Source organism: Salvelinus alpinus, chromosome 9 (assembly GCF_045679555.1).
Source record: "Salvelinus alpinus chromosome 9, SLU_Salpinus.1, whole genome shotgun sequence".
Classification (NCBI taxonomy): domain Eukaryota; kingdom Metazoa; phylum Chordata; class Actinopteri; order Salmoniformes; family Salmonidae; genus Salvelinus; species Salvelinus alpinus.
The window spans coordinates 4,272,144-4,290,522 of record NC_092094.1 but is presented as its reverse complement, the minus strand read 5'-3'; the positions used below and the strand labels follow the sequence as shown (position 1 = coordinate 4,290,522).

At 43.3% G+C, this 18,379-nt stretch overlaps 1 protein-coding gene across 1 annotated transcript in view; it reads right to left on the bottom strand.

Moving 5' to 3' along the window:
- The window catches only part of LOC139584173 (growth arrest-specific protein 2), a 97,395-nt gene that overhangs the window by 40,980 nt on the left and 38,036 nt on the right, over positions 1 to 18,379 (bottom strand). The window contains exon 3 of the mRNA XM_071415719.1: positions 14,235 to 14,374. Within this exon, the coding sequence (XP_071271820.1) occupies positions 14,235 to 14,374 (140 nt within the window). The remainder of the gene's footprint in view (positions 1 to 14,234; positions 14,375 to 18,379) is intronic.

Below are 18,379 nucleotides of genomic sequence, written 5' to 3'. Positions count from 1 at the left end.
TAGTATTTAGTATGGATGGAGATGGTAATCTGTATAGTTAGTATTTAGTATGGATGGAGATGGTAATCTGTATATTTAGTATGGATGGAGATGGTAATCTGTATATTTAGTATGGATGGAGATGGTAATCTGTATAGTTAGTATTTAGTATGGATGGAGATGGTAATCTGTATAGTTAGTATTTAGTATGGATGGAGATGGTAATCTCTATAGTTAGTATGGATGGAGATGGTAATCTGTATAGTTAGTATTTAGTATGGATGGAGATGGTAATCTGTATATTTAGTATGGATGGAGATGGTAACCTGTATAGTTAGTATGGATGGAGATGGTAATCTGTATAGTTAGTATGGATGGAGATGGTAATCTGTATAGTTAGTATGGATGGAGATGGTAATCTGTATAGTTAGTATGGATGGAGATGGTAATCTGTATAGTTAGTATGGATGGAGATGGTAATCTGTATAGTTAGTATTTAGTATGGATGGAGATGGTAATCTGTATAGTTAGTATTTAGTATGGATGGAGATGGTAATCTGTATAGTTAGTATTTAGTATGGATGGAGATGGTAATCTGTATAGTTAGTATGGATGGAGATGGTAACCTGTATAGTTAGTATTTAGTATGGATGGAGATGGTAATCTGTATAGTTAGTATGGATGGAGATGGTAATCTGTATAGTTAGTATTTAGTATGGATGGAGATGGTAATCTGTATAGTTAGTATGGATGGAGATGGTAATCTGTATAGTTAGTATGGATGGAGATGGTAATCTGTATAGTTAGTATTTAGTATGGATGGAGATGGTAACCTGTATAGTTAGTATTTAGTATGGATGGAGATGGTAATCTGTATAGTTAGTATTTAGTATGGATGGAGATGGTAATCTGTATAGTTAGTATGGATGGAGATGGTAATCTGTATAGTTAGTATGGATGGAGATGGTAATCTGTATAGTTAGTATTTAGTATGGATGGAGATGGTAATCTGTATAGTTAGTATGGATGGAGATGGTAATCTGTATAGTTAGTATTTAGTATGGATGGAGATGGTAATCTGTATAGTTAGTATGGATGGAGATGGTAATCTGTATAGTTAGTATTTAGTATGGATGGAGATGGTAATCTGTATAGTTAGTATTTAGTATGGATGGAGATGGTAATCTGTATAGTTAGTATTTAGTATGGATGGAGATGGTAATCTGTATAGTTAGTATGGATGGAGATGGTAACCTGTATAGTTAGTATTTAGTATGGATGGAGATGGTAATCTGTATAGTTAGTATGGATGGAGATGGTAATCTGTATATTTAGTATTTAGTATGGATGGAGATGGTAATCTGTATATTTAGTATTTAGTATGGATGGAGATGGTAATCTGTATATTTAGTATGGATGGAGATGGTAATCTGTACAGTTAGTATTTAGTATGGATGGAGATGGTAACCTGTATAGTTAGTATGGATGGAGATGGTAATCTGTATAGTTAGTATTTAGTATGGATGGAGATGGTAATCTGTATAGTTAGTATGGATGGAGATGGTAACCTGTATAGTTAGTATGGATGGAGATGGTAATCTGTATAGTTAGTATTTAGTATGGATGGAGATGGTAATCTGTATAGTTAGTATGGATGGAGATGGTAACCTGTATAGTTAGTATTTAGTATGGATGGAGATGGTAATCTGTATAGTTAGTATGGATGGAGATGGTAATCTGTATAGTTAGTATGGATGGAGATGGTAATCTGTATAGTTAGTATGGATGGAGATGGTAATCTGTATAGTTAGTATTTAGTATGGATGGAGATGGTAATCTGTATAGTTAGTATGGATGGAGATGGTAATCTGTATAGTTAGTATTTAGTATGGATGGAGATGGTAATCTGTATAGTTAGTATGGATGGAGATGGTAATCTGTATATTTAGTATTTAGTATGGATGGAGATGGTAATCTGTATAGTTAGTATGGATGGAGATGGTAATCTGTATAGTTAGTATTTAGTATGGATGGAGATGGTAATCTGTATAGTTAGTATTTAGTATGGATGGAGATGGTAATCTGTATAGTTAGTATGGATGGAGATGGTAATCTGTATAGTTAGTATTTAGTATGGATGGAGATGGTAATCTGTATAGTTAGTATGGATGGAGATGGTAATCTGTATATTTAGTATTTAGTATGGGTGGAGATGGTAATCTGTATAGTTAGTATGGATGGAGATGTTAATCTGTATAGTTAGTATTTAGTATGGATGGAGATGGTAATCTGTATAGTTAGTATGGATGGAGATGGTAATCTGTATAGTTAGTATGGATGGAGATGGTAATCTGTATAGTTAGTATTTAGTATGGATGGAGATGGTAATCTGTATAGTTAGTATGGATGGAGATGGTAATCTGTATAGTTAGTATTTAGTATGGATGGAGATGGTAATCTGTATAGTTAGTATGGATGGAGATGGTAATCTGTATATTTAGTATTTAGTATGGATGGAGATGGTAATCTGTATAGTTAGTATGGATGGAGATGGTAATCTGTATAGTTAGTATTTAGTATGGATGGAGATGGTAACCTGTATAGTTAGTATTTAGTATGGATGGAGATGGTAATCTGTATAGTTAGTATGGATGGAGATGGTAATCTGTATAGTTAGTATTTAGTATGGATGGAGATGGTAATCTGTATAGTTAGTATGGATGGAGATGGTAACCTGTATAGTTAGTATTTAGTATGGATGGAGATGGTAATCTGTATATTTAGTATGGATTGAGATGGTAATCTGTATAGTTAGTATTTAGTATGGATGGAGATGGTAATCTGTATAGTTAGTATTTAGTATGGATGGAGATGGTAATCTGTATAGTTAGTATGGATGGAGATGGTAATCTGTATAGTTAGTATTTAGTATGGATGGAGATGGTAATCTGTATAGTTAGTATTTAGTATGGATGGAGATGGTAATCTGTATAGTTAGTATGGATGGAGATGGTAATCTGTATAGTTAGTATGGATGGAGATGGTAATCTGTATAGTTAGTATTTAGTATGGATGGAGATGGTAATCTGTATAGTTAGTATTTAGTATGGATGGAGATGGTAATCTGTATAGTTAGTATGGATTGAGATGGTAATCTGTATAGTTAGTATTAAGTATGGATGGAGATGGTAATCTGTATAGTTAGTATTTAGTATGGATGGATGGAGATGGTAATCTGTATAGTTAGTATTTACTGTATGTATGGATGGAGATGGGAACCAATAATTCCAGATCTTAAAAGCAAACATCTTAAAGGTTTTCTGCTGGGAAACGATAGACAGCTCTACATCAGCAGCTCTTTATCAACAGCTCTATATCGACAGCTCTATATCGACAGCTCTACATCAGCAGCTCTTTATCAACAGCTCTATATCGACAGCTCTATATCGACAGCTCTACATCAGCAGCTCTATATCGACAGCTCTATATCGACAGCTCTATATCGACAGCTCTACATCAACAGCTCTACATCAGCAGCTCTATATCAACAGCTTTATATCAACAGCTCTACATCGACAGCTCTACATCGACAGCTCTATATCAACAGCTCTATATCAACAGCTCTATATCAACAGCTCTATATCAACAGCTCTATATCAACGGCTCTACATCAACAGCTCTACATCAACAGCTCTACATCAACAGCTCCACATCAACAGCTCTATCAACAAGTCTATATCAACAGCTCTATATCAACAGGTCTATATCAACAGGTCTATATCAACAGCTCTATATCAACAGCTCTATATCAACAGCTCTATATTCACAGCTCTTTATCAACAGCTCTATATTCACAGCTCTTTATCAACAGCTCTATATCAACAGCTCTATATTCACAGCTCTATATCAACAGCTTTTATATCCCACTAGTTTTATTACATCGTTCCAAATACAGAGAGGACTTCAAAGCTTTAGCTCAAACTGCTCCAAACTACTCCGGTTTGGAGCAGTTTGGAGCTATAACTTTGAAGTCTTCTCTGTATTTTAGTAGAAATTACTCGGCCTTTTAAAACAAAACTGTTCTGAATCTGAGTAGAGATGACTGGGCCATTTAAAACCAAACTGAGTCTGAGCAGAGATTACTTTTAAAAGTAATAATTAAAAAATAATTGCAGGAGACACTGTGTAACTTCAGATTGTTTAAATGAAATAAAATAAAAAGCCCTGTGAAATAATGAATTGACAAGTCTTGGAGAGAAATTGCCCCCCAGGTATCCTGTGTAACTCAGGTATAAGTAATAAGCCTGAACTGACTGACTGGCTGGCTGGCTAGCTGACTGGCTGACTGACTGGCTAGCTGGCTGACTGGCTGACTGACTGGCTGACTGACTGGCTAGCTGGCTGACTGACTGACTGACTGGCTAGCTGGCTGACTGACTGACTGACTGACTGACTGGCTGGCTGGCTGGCTGACTGACTGGCTAGCTGGCTGGCTAGCTGACTGGCTGACTGACTGGCTAGCTGGCTGACTGACTGGCTGACTGGCTAGCTGGCTGACTGGCCAGCTGACTGGCTAGCTGGCTGACTGGCTAGCTGGCTGGCTGACTGACTGGCTAGCTGGCTGACCGGCTGACTGACTGGCTAGCTGGCTGACTGACTGGCTGACTGGCTAGCTGGCTGACTGGCCGGCTGACTGGCTAGCTGGCTGGCTGACTGGCTAGCTGGCTGACTGGATGGCTGGCTGACTGGCTAGCTGGCAGACTGGCTAGCTGGCTGACTGGCTAGCTGGCTGACTGGCTGGCAGACTGACCGGCTGACTGACTGGCTAGCTGGCTGACTGACTGGCTGACTGGCTGACTGGCCGGCTGACTGGCTAGCTGGCTGACTGGCTGACTGGCTAGCTGACTGGCTGACTGGCTGACTGGCTGACTGGATGGCTGGCTGACTGGCTAGCTGGCAGACTGGCTAGCTGGCTGACTGGCTGGCAGACTGACCGGCTGGCTGGCTGACTGGCTAGCTGGCTGACTGGCTGGCTGACTGGCTAGCTGACTGACTGGCTAGCTGACTGACTGGCTAGCTGACTGGCCGGCTGACTGACTGACTACCTTTCAAGTCCAGTCTCTATCCAAACATGATCTATTGACCTCAGAGATACAAATATGTTTCGCCCTATTTTCTTTTAGGGGGAGTGAACAGAATTTCTAGGTCAGACAAGCCCAAATAAACCCAAACCATTTTCTCCAGAGTTCCTGTCTCTGTCTCTCTCTCTTTCTCCCTCCCCCTCTCCCTCAGTCTCTCACTCCCTCCCTTTCTCTCTCTTTCCTAGATCAATAGGCTGCTCTATATTCACAAGAGGCCTCCCTATGGCCATTGACCTCAAGTATTTCCACACATCTGTGCTACTAGCTGATCTACTACCACCAGCATCAGGAGACCCATCACCAGCAGCCCTGTAACAGACTACCACCAGCATCAGGAGACCCACCACCAGCAGCCCTGTAACAGACTACCACCAGCTTCAGGAGACCCATCACCAGCAACTCTGTAACAGACTACCACCAGCATCAGGAGACCCACCACCAGCAGCCCTGTAACAGACTACCACCAGCATCAGGAGACCCATCACCAGCAGCCTTGTAACAGACTACCACCAGCATCAGGAGACCCATCACCAGCAGCCCTGTAACAGACTACCACCAGCATCAGGAGACCCATCACCAGCAGCCCTGTAATGGCTCAGACCAGCATCAGGAGACCCATCACCAGCAGCCCTGTAACAGACTACCACCAGCATCAGGAGACCCATCACCAGCAGCCCTGTAATGGCTCAGACCAGCATCAGGAGACCCACCACCAGCAGCCCTGTAATGGCTCAGACCAGCATCAGGAGACCCACCACCAGCAGCCCTGTAATGGCTCAGACCAGCATCAGGAGACCCACCCCCAGCTGCCCTGTAATGGCTCAGACCAGCATCAGGAGACCCACCACCAGCTGCCCTGTAATGGCTCAGACCAGCATCAGGAGACCCACCACCAGCAGCCTTGTAACAGACTACCACCAGCATCAGGAGACCCATCACCAGCAGCCCTGTAACAGACTACCACCAGCATCAGGAGACCCATCACCAGCAGCCCTGTAATGGCTCAGACCAGCATCAGGAGACCCATCACCAGCAGCCCTGTAACAGACTACCACCAGCATCAGGAGACCCATCACCAGCAGCCCTGTAATGGCTCAGACCAGCATCAGGAGACCCACCACCAGCAGCCCTGTAATGGCTCAGACCAGCATCAGGAGACCCACCACCAGCAGCCCTGTAATGGCTCAGACCAGCATCAGGAGACCCACCCCCAGCTGCCCTGTAATGGCTCAGACCAGCATCAGGAGACCCACCACCAGCTGCCCTGTAATGGCTCAGACCAGCATCAGGAGACCCACCACCAGCTGCCCTGTAATGGCTCAGACCAGCATCAGGAGACCCACCACAAGCTGCCCTGTAATGGCTCAGACCAGCATCAGGAGACCCACCCCCAGCTGCCCTGTAATGGCTCAGACCAGCATCAGGAGACCCACCACCAGCTGCCCTGTAATGGCTCAGACCAGCATCAGGAGACCCACCACCAGCTGCCCTGTAATGGCTCAGACCAGCATCAGGAGACCCACCACCAGCTGCCCTGTAATGGCTCAGACCAGCATCAGGAGACCCACCACCAGCTGCCCTGTAATGGCTCAGACCTCTGTTAAAATACTATTTGAAGTCATTCAAATACTTTGAGCGTTTGCTTTCGTCTGCCTGGAGTGCCAGATGGGCGGAGTTTGCACTTTTGCAACCTGTATTCTATTTCTAGATTCTATTGGTTCCAACCTGTATTCTATTTCTAGATTCTATTGGTTCCAACCTGTATTCTATTTCTAGATTCTATTGGTTCCAACCTGTATTCTATTTCTAGATTCTATTGGTTCCAACCTGTATTCTATTTCTAGATTCTATTGGTTTCAACCTGTATTCTATTTCTAGATTCTATTGGTTCCAACCTGTATTCTATTTCTAGATTCTATTGGTTTCAACCTGTATTCTATTTCTAGATTCTATTGGTTCCAACCTGTATTCTATTTCTAGATTCTATTGGTTCCAACCTGTATTCTATTTCTAGATTCTATTGGTTCCAACCTGTATTCTATTTCTAGATTCTATTGGTTCCAACCTGTATTCTATTTCTAGATTCTATTGGTTCCAACCTGTATTCTATTTCTTGATTCTATTGGTTCCAACCTGTATTCTATTTCTAGATTCTATTGGTTCCAACCTGTATTCTATTTCTAGATTCTATTGGTTCCAACCTGTATTCTATTTCTAGATTCTATTGGTTTCAACCTGTATTCTATTTCTAGATTCTATTGGTTCCAACCTGTATTCTATTTCTAGATTCTATTGGTTCCAACCTGTATTCTATTTCTAGATTCTATTGGTTTCAACCTGTATTCTATTTCTAGATTCTATTGGTTCCAACCTGTATTCTATTTCTAGATTCTATTGGTTTCAACCTGTATTCTATTTCTAGATTCTATTGGTTCCAACCTGTATTCTATTTCTAGATTCTATTGGTTCCAACCTGTATTCTATTTCTAGATTCGATTGGTTTCAACCTGTATTCTATTTCTAGATTCTATTGGTTCCAACCTGTATTCTATTTCTAGATTCTATTGGTTTCAACCTGTATTCTATTTCTAGATTCTATTGGTTCCAACCTGTATTCTATTTCTAGATTCTATTGGTTCCAACCTGTATTCTATTTCTAGATTCTATTGGTTTCAACCTGTATTCTATTTCTAGATTCTATTGGTTTCAACCTGTATTCTATTTCTAGATTCTATTGGTTTCAACCTGTATTCTATTTCTAGATTCTATTGGTTTCAACCTGTATTCTATTTCTAGATTCTATTGGTTCCATTACACCAGGCAAGCTCAATCAAGCCCAGCTAAATGACTCCAAATGATTTCAAATACTATTTGAACACTATTGAAAATGTACAACGTAAACTTCATGCTTGGTGTATTTCCCATCAAGGATACAAACAAAGTCAACCCGTTTCTGTCATTAGTTTAGTCGTATGAAACAGCACGGTCAGAGTTTAACAAGCTATACAGTACCTTCCTATACAGTTTAACAAGCTATACAGTACCTTCCCATACAGTTTAACAAGCTATACAGTACCTTCCCATACAGTTTAACAAGCTATACAGTACCTTCCTGTACAGTTTAACAAGCTATACACTACCGTCCCATACAGTTTAACAAGCTATACACTACCGTCCCATACAGTTTAACAAGCTATACAGTACCTTCCTGTACAGTTTAACAAGCTCTACACTACCGTCCTGTACAGTTTAACAAGCTATACACTACCTTCCCATACAGTTTAACAAGCTATACAGTACCTTCCCATACAGTTTAACAAGCTCTACACTACCTTCCCATACAGTTTAACAAGCTATACACTACCTTCCCATACAGTTTAACAAGCTATACAGTACCTTCCCATACAGTTTAACAAGCTCTACACTACCTTCCCATACAGTTTAACAAGCTCTACACTACCTTCCCATACAGTTTAACAAGCTATACAGTACCTTCCCATACAGTTTAACAAGCTATACAGTACCTTCCCATACAGTTTAACAAGCTATACAGTACCTTCCCATACAGTTTAACAAGCTATACAGTACCTTCCCATACAGTTTAACAAGCTATACAGTACCTTCCTGTACAGTTTAACAAGCTATACACTACCGTCCTGTACAGTTTAACAAGCTCTACACTACCTTCCTATACAGTTTAACAAGCTATACAGTACCTTCCCATACAGTTTAACAAGCTATACAGTACCTTCCCATACAGTTTAACAAGCTATACAGTACCTTCCTGTACAGTTTAACAAGCTATACACTACCGTCCTGTACAGTTTAACAAGCTATACACTACCTTCCCATACAGTTTAACAAGCTATACAGTACCTTCCTGTACAGTTTAACAAGCTCTACACTACCGTCCTGTACAGTTTAACAAGCTATACACTACCTTCCCATACAGTTTAACAAGCTATACAGTACCTCCCCATACAGTTTAACAAGCTCTACACTACCTTCCCATACAGTTTAACAAGCTCTACACTACCTTCCCATACCGTTTAACAAGCTATACAGTACCTTCCTGTACAGTATAACAAGCTATACAGTACCTTCCCATACAGTTTAACAAGCTATACAGTAGCTTCCCATACAGTTTAACAAGCTCTACACTACCTTCCCATACAGTTTAACAAGCTATACAGTACCTTCCCATACAGTTTAACAAGCTATACAGTACCTTCCCATACAGTTTAACAAGCTATACAGTACCTTCCCATACAGTTTAACAAGCTCTACACTACCTTCCCATACAGTTTAACAAGCTATACAGTACCTTCCCATACAGTTTAACAAGCTATACAGTACCTTCCCATACAGTTTAACAAGCTATACAGTACCTTCCCATACAGTTTAACAAGCTATACAGTACCTTCCTGTACAGTTTAACAAGCTATACACTACCGTCCTGTACAGTTTAACAAGCTATACACTACCGTCCCATACAGTTTAACAAGCTATACATTACCTTCCTATACAGTTTAACAAGCTATACATTACCGTCCTGTACAGTTTAACAAGCTATACACTACCTTCCTATACAGTTTAACAAGCTATACATTACCTTCCTGTACAGTTTAACAAGCTATACACTACCGTCCTGTACAGTTTAACAAGCTATACACTACCGTCCCATACAGTTTAACAAGCTATACATTACCTTCCCATACAGTTTAACAAGCTATACATTACCGTCCTGTACAGTTTAACAAGCTATACACTACCTTCCTATACAGTTTAACAAGCTATACATTACCTTCCTATACAGTTTAACAAGCTATACACTACCGTCCCTTACAGTTTAACAAGCTATACATTACCTTCCCATACAGTTTAACAAGCTATACAGTACCTTCCCATACAGTTTAACAAGCTCTACAGTACCTTCCCATACAGTTTAACAAGCTATACATTACCTTCCTGTACAGTTTAACAAGCTCTACACTACCTTCCTATACAGTTTAACAAGCTATACAGTACCTTCCCGTACAGTTTAACAAGCTATACACTACCTTCCTGTACAGTTTAACAAGCTATACATTACCTTCCTGTACAGTTTAACAAGCTATACACTACCGTCCTGTACAGTTTAACAAGCTATACACTACCGTCCCATACAGTTTAACAAGCTATACATTACCTTCCTATACAGTTTAACAAGCTATACATTACCGTCCTGTACAGTTTAACAAGCTATACACTACCGTCCTGTACAGTTTAACAAGCTATACACTACCGTCCCATACAGTTTAACAAGCTATACAATACCTTCCTATACAGTTTAACAAGCTATACATTACCTTCCCGTACAGTTTAACAAGCTATACACTACCTTCCTGTACAGTTTAACAAGCTATACATTACCGTCCTGTACAGTTTAACAAGCTATACAGTACCTTCCCATACAGTTTAACAAGCTATACAGTACCTTCCCGTACAGTTTAACAAGCTATACAGTACCTTCCCATACAGTTTAACAAGCTATACAGTACCTTCCTGTACAGTTTAACAAGCTATACATTACCGTCCTGTACAGTTTAACAAGCTATACAGTACCTTCCCATACAGTTTAACAAGCTATACAGTACCTTCCTGTACAGTTTAACAAGCTATACATTACCTTCCTATACAGTTTAACAAGCTATACAGTACCTTCCCTTACAGTTTAACAAGCTATACATTACCTTCCTATACAGTTTAACAAGCTATGCACTACCTTCCTATACAGTTTAACAAGCTATACAGTACCTTCCTATACAGTTTAACAAGCTATACATTACCTTCCTATACAGTTTAACAAGCTATACATTACCGTCCTGTACAGTTTAACAAGCTATACATTACCTTCCTATACAGTTTAACAAGCTATACATTACCTTCCTATACATTACCTTCCTATACAGTTATTCTCACTTTAACTTCCAGCATATGGCCTCTACTCAAATATGGGGCCCCAGAATGAGGACAGCTTGTACCAATAGCTATATACAGCCATGGTATGACATACCAAAGACCTTGCAGAAACAGACTTACTCAAATACCCTTAAAAAAATAGACATTTTGCCGAAGACTCACTAACCACGATGGCCTATCGGGTCATGGCCTATCGGGTCATGAAATATCAGTTGCTGCAGGACTACCAGTCTCTTATGTGAAGGTTAGCGAATTGGCTTTCAGCTGGCATAAGAACTGATTGCAGTTCAGCTGGCATAAGAACTGATTGCAGTTCAGCTGGCATAAGAACTGATTGCAGTTCAGCTGGCATTAGAACTGATTGCAGTTCAGCTGGCATAAGAACTGATTGCAGTTCAGCTGGCATAAGAACTGATTGCAGTTCAGCTGGCATTAGAACCGATTGCAGTTCAGCTGGCATTAGAACTGATTGCAGTTCAGCTGGCATTAGAACTGATTGCAGTTCAGCTGGCATTAGAACTGATTGCAGTTCAGCTGGCATTAGAACTGATTGCAGTTCAGCTGGCATTAGAACTGATTGCAGTTCAGCTGGCATTAGAACTGATTGCAGTTCAGCTGGCATTAGAACTGATTGCAGTTCAGCTGGCATAAGAACTGATTGCAGTTCAGCTGGCATAAGAACTGATTGCAGTTCAGCTGGCATTAGAACTGATTGCAGTTCAGCTGGCATTAGAACTGATTGCAGTTCAGCTGGCATTAGAACTGATTGCAGTTCAGCTGGCATTAGAACTGATTGCAGTTCAGCTGGCATTAGAACTGATTGCAGTTCAGCTGGCATTAGAACTGATTGCAGTTCAGCTGGCATTAGAACTGATTGCAGTTCAGCTGGCATTAGAACTGATTGCAGTTCAGCTGGCATAAGAACTGATTGCAGTTCAGCTGGCATAAGAACTGATTGCAGTTCAGCTGGCATTAGAACTGATTGCAGTTCAGCTGGCATTAGAACTGATTGCAGTTCAGCTGGCATTAGAACTGATTGCAGTTCAGCTGGCATTAGAACTGATTGCAGTTCAGCTGGCATTAGAACTGATTGCAGTTCAGCTGGCATTAGAACTGATTGCAGTTCAGCTGGCATTAGAACTGATTGCAGTTCAGCTGGCATTAGAACTGATTGCAGTTCAGCTGGCATTAGAACTGATTGCAGTTCAGCTGGCATTAGAACTGATTGCAGTTCAGCTGGCATTAGAACTGATTGCAGTTCAGCTGGCATTAGAACTGATTGCAGTTCAGCTGGCATAAGAACTGATTGCAGTTCAGCTGGCATTAGAACTGATTGCAGTTCAGCTGGCATTAGAACTGATTGCAGTTCAGCTGGCATTAGAACTGATTGCAGTTCAGCTGGCATAAGAACTGATTGCAGTTCAGCGGGCATAAGAACTGATTGCAGTTCAGCTGGCATAAGAACTTATTGCAGTTCAGCTGGCATTAGAACTGATTGCAGTTCAGCTGGCATTAGAACTGATTGCAGTTCAGCTGGCATTAGAACTGATTGCAGTTCAGCTGGCATTAGAACTGATTGCAGTTCAGCTGGCATTAGAACTGATTGCAGTTCAGCTGGCATTAGAACTGATTGCAGTTCAGCTGGCATTAGAACTGATTGCAGTTCAGCTGGCATTAGAACTGATTGCAGTTCAGCTGGCATTAGAACTGATTGCAGTTCAGCTGGCATTAGAACTGATTGCAGTTCAGCTGGCATTAGAACTGATTGCAGTTCAGCTGGCATTAGAACTGATTGCAGTTCAGCTGGCATAAGAACTGATTGCAGTTCAGCTGGCATTAGAACTGATTGCAGTTCAGCTGGCATTAGAACTGATTGCAGTTCAGCTGGCATTAGAACTGATTGCAGTTCAGCTGGCATAAGAACTGATTGCAGTTCAGCTGGCATAAGAACTGATTGCAGTTCAGCTGGCATAAGAACTTATTGCAGTTCAGCTGGCATTAGAACTGATTGCAGTTCAGCTGGCATTAGAACTGATTGCAGTTCAGCTGGCATTAGAACTGATTGCAGTTCAGCTGGCATTAGAACTGATTGCAGTTCAGCTGGCATTAGAACTGATTGCAGTTCAGCTGGCATTAGAACTGATTGCAGTTCAGCTGGTATAAGAACTGATTGCAGTTCAGCTGGCATTGAAGTGGGTTGGATACTCATACTGTTTAACATGTTTAACAAAAAATAATTTAAAAAATGGTAAAATAATCTCTCTAACCACAGACTAATATTATGTCTAGGTTTCAGATAGATAGGCTAAATATGAACACTGTCCTGGAGTAGTGTTCTAGAAGCTTCCACATCCAAAGCAATATCCTGATTTTTAATCTGAAGATCTCTGAGGTTTTTCCACAATGACATTACATGAGCCCGGGTTGCATTCTTTTGGCATTCGTAATACTCTGAGTCAAAGTATTTTATTTTAAGAATTATATTCCAAGGTGGCGGTTTGTCCATGAGTTATTGCAGTAGTATACTAGCATTCAATTCAAGGACAACAAAAACAACAAATTCCCAAATATACCAGAAGGTATTTGCTGGCAATCTATACAATTTTTAAAATAAAGATTAGCACTGCATGGGACAACCTAACCTCAACTAAATTAGTCTGGTGTTCACCACTATGATTCTTAGCCTGGTCCCAGATCTGGTGCAGTTAGTGCTGTCTTGCCACTTTCATGGTCATTGGCATATCAAACAAACAAACAAACCAACCAACCAACCAACCAACCAACCAACCACAGGAGTTGGCTATAAGGCACAAACAGATCAGGGCTCGTAATCAAAAACAATCTCAGAGTATTAAGTGCTGATCTAGGATCATGTCCCCCCCCCCCTCCTCCCCGTCCATATAATGCTATTCATTATGATTTAAAAGGCAAAACTGATAATCCTATGTCAGCACTTTTACTTTGACACTCTTTTTGACACACAGGCCCTAGATCAGACTAGACCCCTGCCTTGGTTTTTACTTGCTCCGGTGTAGGTTTCCCAAAGCTTTACCGTTTCCGGAACCAGGCAAGGACCAGCCACCGCGCCATTGGTTCTGATTTACTATTCGGGTCAGCATGATAGTGTGAAAAAGGGCATAGGTTTCTCAGTACCTTTCCATTGCCTAGAGGCAGTTCTCCATGGTTCTGAGTCTGGTTCTGCTTGAACTTCTCCTGTAGCGTCTCAGCCAGCTGGCACAGCAGGAAGCCATTGTCCAAACGCTCCATGAAGCTCTCTGCTGTGATCTCCAGACCTGAGGTGGAGAGGGATGTGGAGGGAAGGAGACCCATTAAATATATGTTAATACTCTGAGATGCTTTTTGATTACGAGCCCATTTTATATATATATATATATATATATATATATACTACCCTTCAAAAGTTTGGCACGTTGTGTTAGCTAATCCAAGTTTATCATTTTAAAAGGCTAATTGATCATTAGAAAACCCTTTTGCAATTATGTTAGCACAGCTGAAAACTGTTGTTCTGCTTAAAGAAGCAATAAAACTGTTCTTCTTTAGACTAGTTGAGTATCTGGAGCATCAGCATTTGTGGGTTCAATTACAGGCCGGAAACAAAGACCTTTCCTCTGAAACTCGTCAGTCTATTTTTGTTCTGAGAAATGAAGGCTGTTCCATGTGAGAAATTGCCAAGAAACTGAAGATCTGTGTACTACTCCCTTCACAGAACAGCGCAAACTGGTTCTAACCAGAATAGAAAGAGGAGTGGGAGGGCCCGGTGCACAACTGAGCAAGAGGACAAGTACATTAGAGTGTCTAGGTTTGAGAAACAGCGCCTCAACTGGCAGCTTCATTAAATAGTACCTGCAAAACACCAGTCTCAAAGTCAACATTGAAGACGCAACTCCGGGATGCTGGCCTTCTAGGCAGAGTTACAAAGAAAAAGCCATATCTCAGACTGGCCAATGAAAATAAAAAGATTAAGATGGGCAAAAGAACACAGACACTGGACAGAGGAACTCTGCCTAGAAGGCCAGCATCCCGGAGTTGCCTCTTCACCGTTGACGTCGAGACTGGACAGAGGAACTCTGCCTAGAAGGCCAGCATCCCGGAGTCGCCTCTTCACCGTTGACGTCGAGACTGGACAGAGGAACTCTGCCTAGAAGGCCAGCATCCCGGAGTCGCCTCTTCACCCTTGACGTCGAGACTGGACAGAGGAACTCTGCCTAGAAGGCCAGCATCCCGGAGTCGCCACTTCACCGTTGACGTTGAGACTGGACAGAGGAACTCTGCCTAGAAGGCCAGCATCCCGGAGTCGCCTCTTCACCCTTGACGTTGAGACTGGACAGAGGAACTCTGCCTAGAAGGCCAGCATCCCGGAGTCGCCACTTCACCGTTGACGTTGAGACTGGACAGAGGAACTCTGCCTAGAAGGCCAGCATCCCGGAGTCGCCTCTTCACCCTTGACGTCGAGACTGGACAGAGGAACTCTGCCTAGAAGGCCAGCATCCCGGAGTCGCCTCTTCACCCTTGACGTCGAGACTGGACAGAGGAACTCTGTCTAGAAGGCCAGCATCCCGGAGTCGCCACTTCACCGTTGACGTTGAGACTGGACAGAGGAACTCTGCCTAGAAGGCCAGCATCCCGGAGTCGCCTCTTCACCCTTGACGTCGAGACTGGACAGAGGAACTCTGCCTAGAAGGCCAGCATCCCGGAGTCGCCTCTTCACCGTTGACGTCGAGACTGGACAGAGGAACTCTGCCTAGAAGGCCAGCATCCCGGAGTCGCCACTCCACTGTTGACGTTGAGACTGGACAGAGGAACTCTGCCTAGAAGGCCAGCATCCCGGAGTCACCTCTTCACCCTTGACGTCGAGACTGGACAGAGGAACTCTAGTATGCCGTGCTGGTAAAGGTTCTGCCTATCAGATAATGGTGAAGAAATTTAAGATGACAGTAGCCTACTAAAGCATGTGTGACTGAAAACACTGTACGTCATAAGAGAGAGAGAGCAACAAAGACACAGTCTGACTGATAGTAAGGCCATGTGAACAGCTCTTAGACCTAGCATGCTGCATAACATGACACAGTCAGACTTAATACAGGCCAGGGGCCATCTGATACTGCACAGTAATGATACACTCTCCAGAGCTCTCTCTCTCTCACTCACACACACACACACACACACACACACACACACACACACACACACACACACACACACACACACACACACACACACACACACACACACACACACACACACACACACACACACACACACACACACACACACACACACACACACACACACACACACAGATCAACATGTGGTATTTCTAGTTGACTGGCATCCAGACGACCATTCCTTCTTAGTTAGATCATTCTGACTGCAATAGGAGGTGGCAGGGGGGCGTCTAACTGTGGAAAAGAAACCAGGGGGATTTCTGTCTTCATCTATTTTTCTTTTGGTAGAGAGAGGAGGGGGCTGGAGGAGAAGGAGAGGGGTTAGAGTTTGGTAGAGGGAGGAGGCGGCTGGAGGAGAAGGAGGGGAGTTAGGGTTTGGTAGAGGGAGGAGGGGGCTGGAGGAGAAGGAGGGGGGGTAGGGTTTGGTAGAGGGAGGAGGGGGCTGGAGGAGAAGGAGGGGGGTTCGGGTTTGGTAGAGAGAGGAGGGGGCTGGAGGAGAAGGAGGGGGGTTAGGGTTTGGTAGAGGGAGGAGGGGGCTGGAGGAGAAGGAGGGGGGTTAGGGTTTGGTAGAGGGAGGAGGGGGCTGGAGGAGAAGGAGGGGGGGTTAAGAGTTTGGTAGAGGGAGGAGGGGGCTGGAGGAGAAGGAGGGGAGTTAGGGTTTGGTAGAGAGAGGAGGGGGCTGGAGGAGAAGGAGGGGAGTTAGGGTTTGGTAGAGGGAGGAGGGGGCTGGAGGAGAAGGAGGGGAGTTAGGGTTTGGTAGAGGGAGGAGGGGGCTGGAGGAGAAGGAGGGGGGTTAGGGTTTGGTAGAGGGAGGAGGGAGGGGGGGGCTGGAGGAGAAGGAGGGGGGTTAGGGTTTGGGAGAGGGAGGAGGGGGCTGGAGGAGAAGGAGGGGCGTTAGGGTTTGGTAGAGGGAGGAGGGGGCTGGAGGAGAAGGAGGGGGGGTTAAGAGTTTGGTAGAGGGAGGAGGGGGCTGGAGGAGAAGGAGGGGAGTTAGGGTTTGGTAGAGAGAGGAGGGGGCTGGAGGAGAAGGAGGGGGGTTAGAGTTTGGTAGAGGGAGGAGGGGGCTGGAGGAGAAGGAGGGGGGTAGGGTTTGGTAGAGGGAGGAGGGGGCTGGAGGAGAAGGAGGGGGGTTAGAGTTTGGTAGAGGGAGGAGGGGGCTGGAGGAGAAGGAGGGGGGGTAGGGTTTGGTAGAGGGAGGAGGGGGCTGGAGGAGAAGGAGGGGGGTTCGGGTTTGGTAGAGAGAGGAGGGGGCTGGAGGAGAAGGAGGGGGGTTAGGGTTTGGTAGAGAGAGGAGGGGGCTGGAGGAGAAGGAGGGGGGGTTAAGAGTTTGGTAGAGGGAGGAGGGGGCTGGAGGAGAAGGAGGGGAGTTAGGGTTTGGTAGAGGGAGGAGGGAGGAGGGGGCTGGAGGAGAAGGAGGTGGGTTCGGGTTTGGTAGAGAGAGGAGGGGGCTGGAGGAGAAGGAGGGGGGTTCGGGTTTGGTAGAGAGAGGAGGGGGCTGGAGGAGAAGGAGGGGAGGTTAGAGTTTGGTAGAGAGAGGAGGGGGCTGGAGGAGAAGGAGGGGGGTTAGGGTTTGGTAGAGGGAGGAGGGGGCTGGAGGAGAAGGAGGGGGGTTAGGGTTTGGTAGAGGGAGGAGGGGGCTGGAGGAGAAGGAGGGGGGAGGTGGGTTCAGGGGTTTTAATGAGTTCCAAATGTTGTAATTGATCCCAGAGGATGGAGGGAGAGACAGGGAGATGGAGAGAGAGAACTTGGGAAATACCCTTTATTCCTGCCTTATTCTCATGCAGTAACACTTTCTATTAACTATCCTTTATAAACCATACATCATTAGTAAATAAATAAACTATTAACAAATGATTTATAAATGTTGTAAAAGATTAGTACATTATTAGCAACTATATTAGTTAAACGTTCACAAATCAATATATTTACTAATAATGTACTAGTTTTACAAACATTTATAAATAATTATAAATAATTAGTTAATATTTAGTTAATTATTTACTAATGACCTGGCTTATAAAGCAGGGGGGTTATGTGAAAGTGTTACCGTCCCCTCCCTCATAAGAGAACTGCTGCTTTCAAAGCAAATCTGAGATTTAAATTTTTTTATTT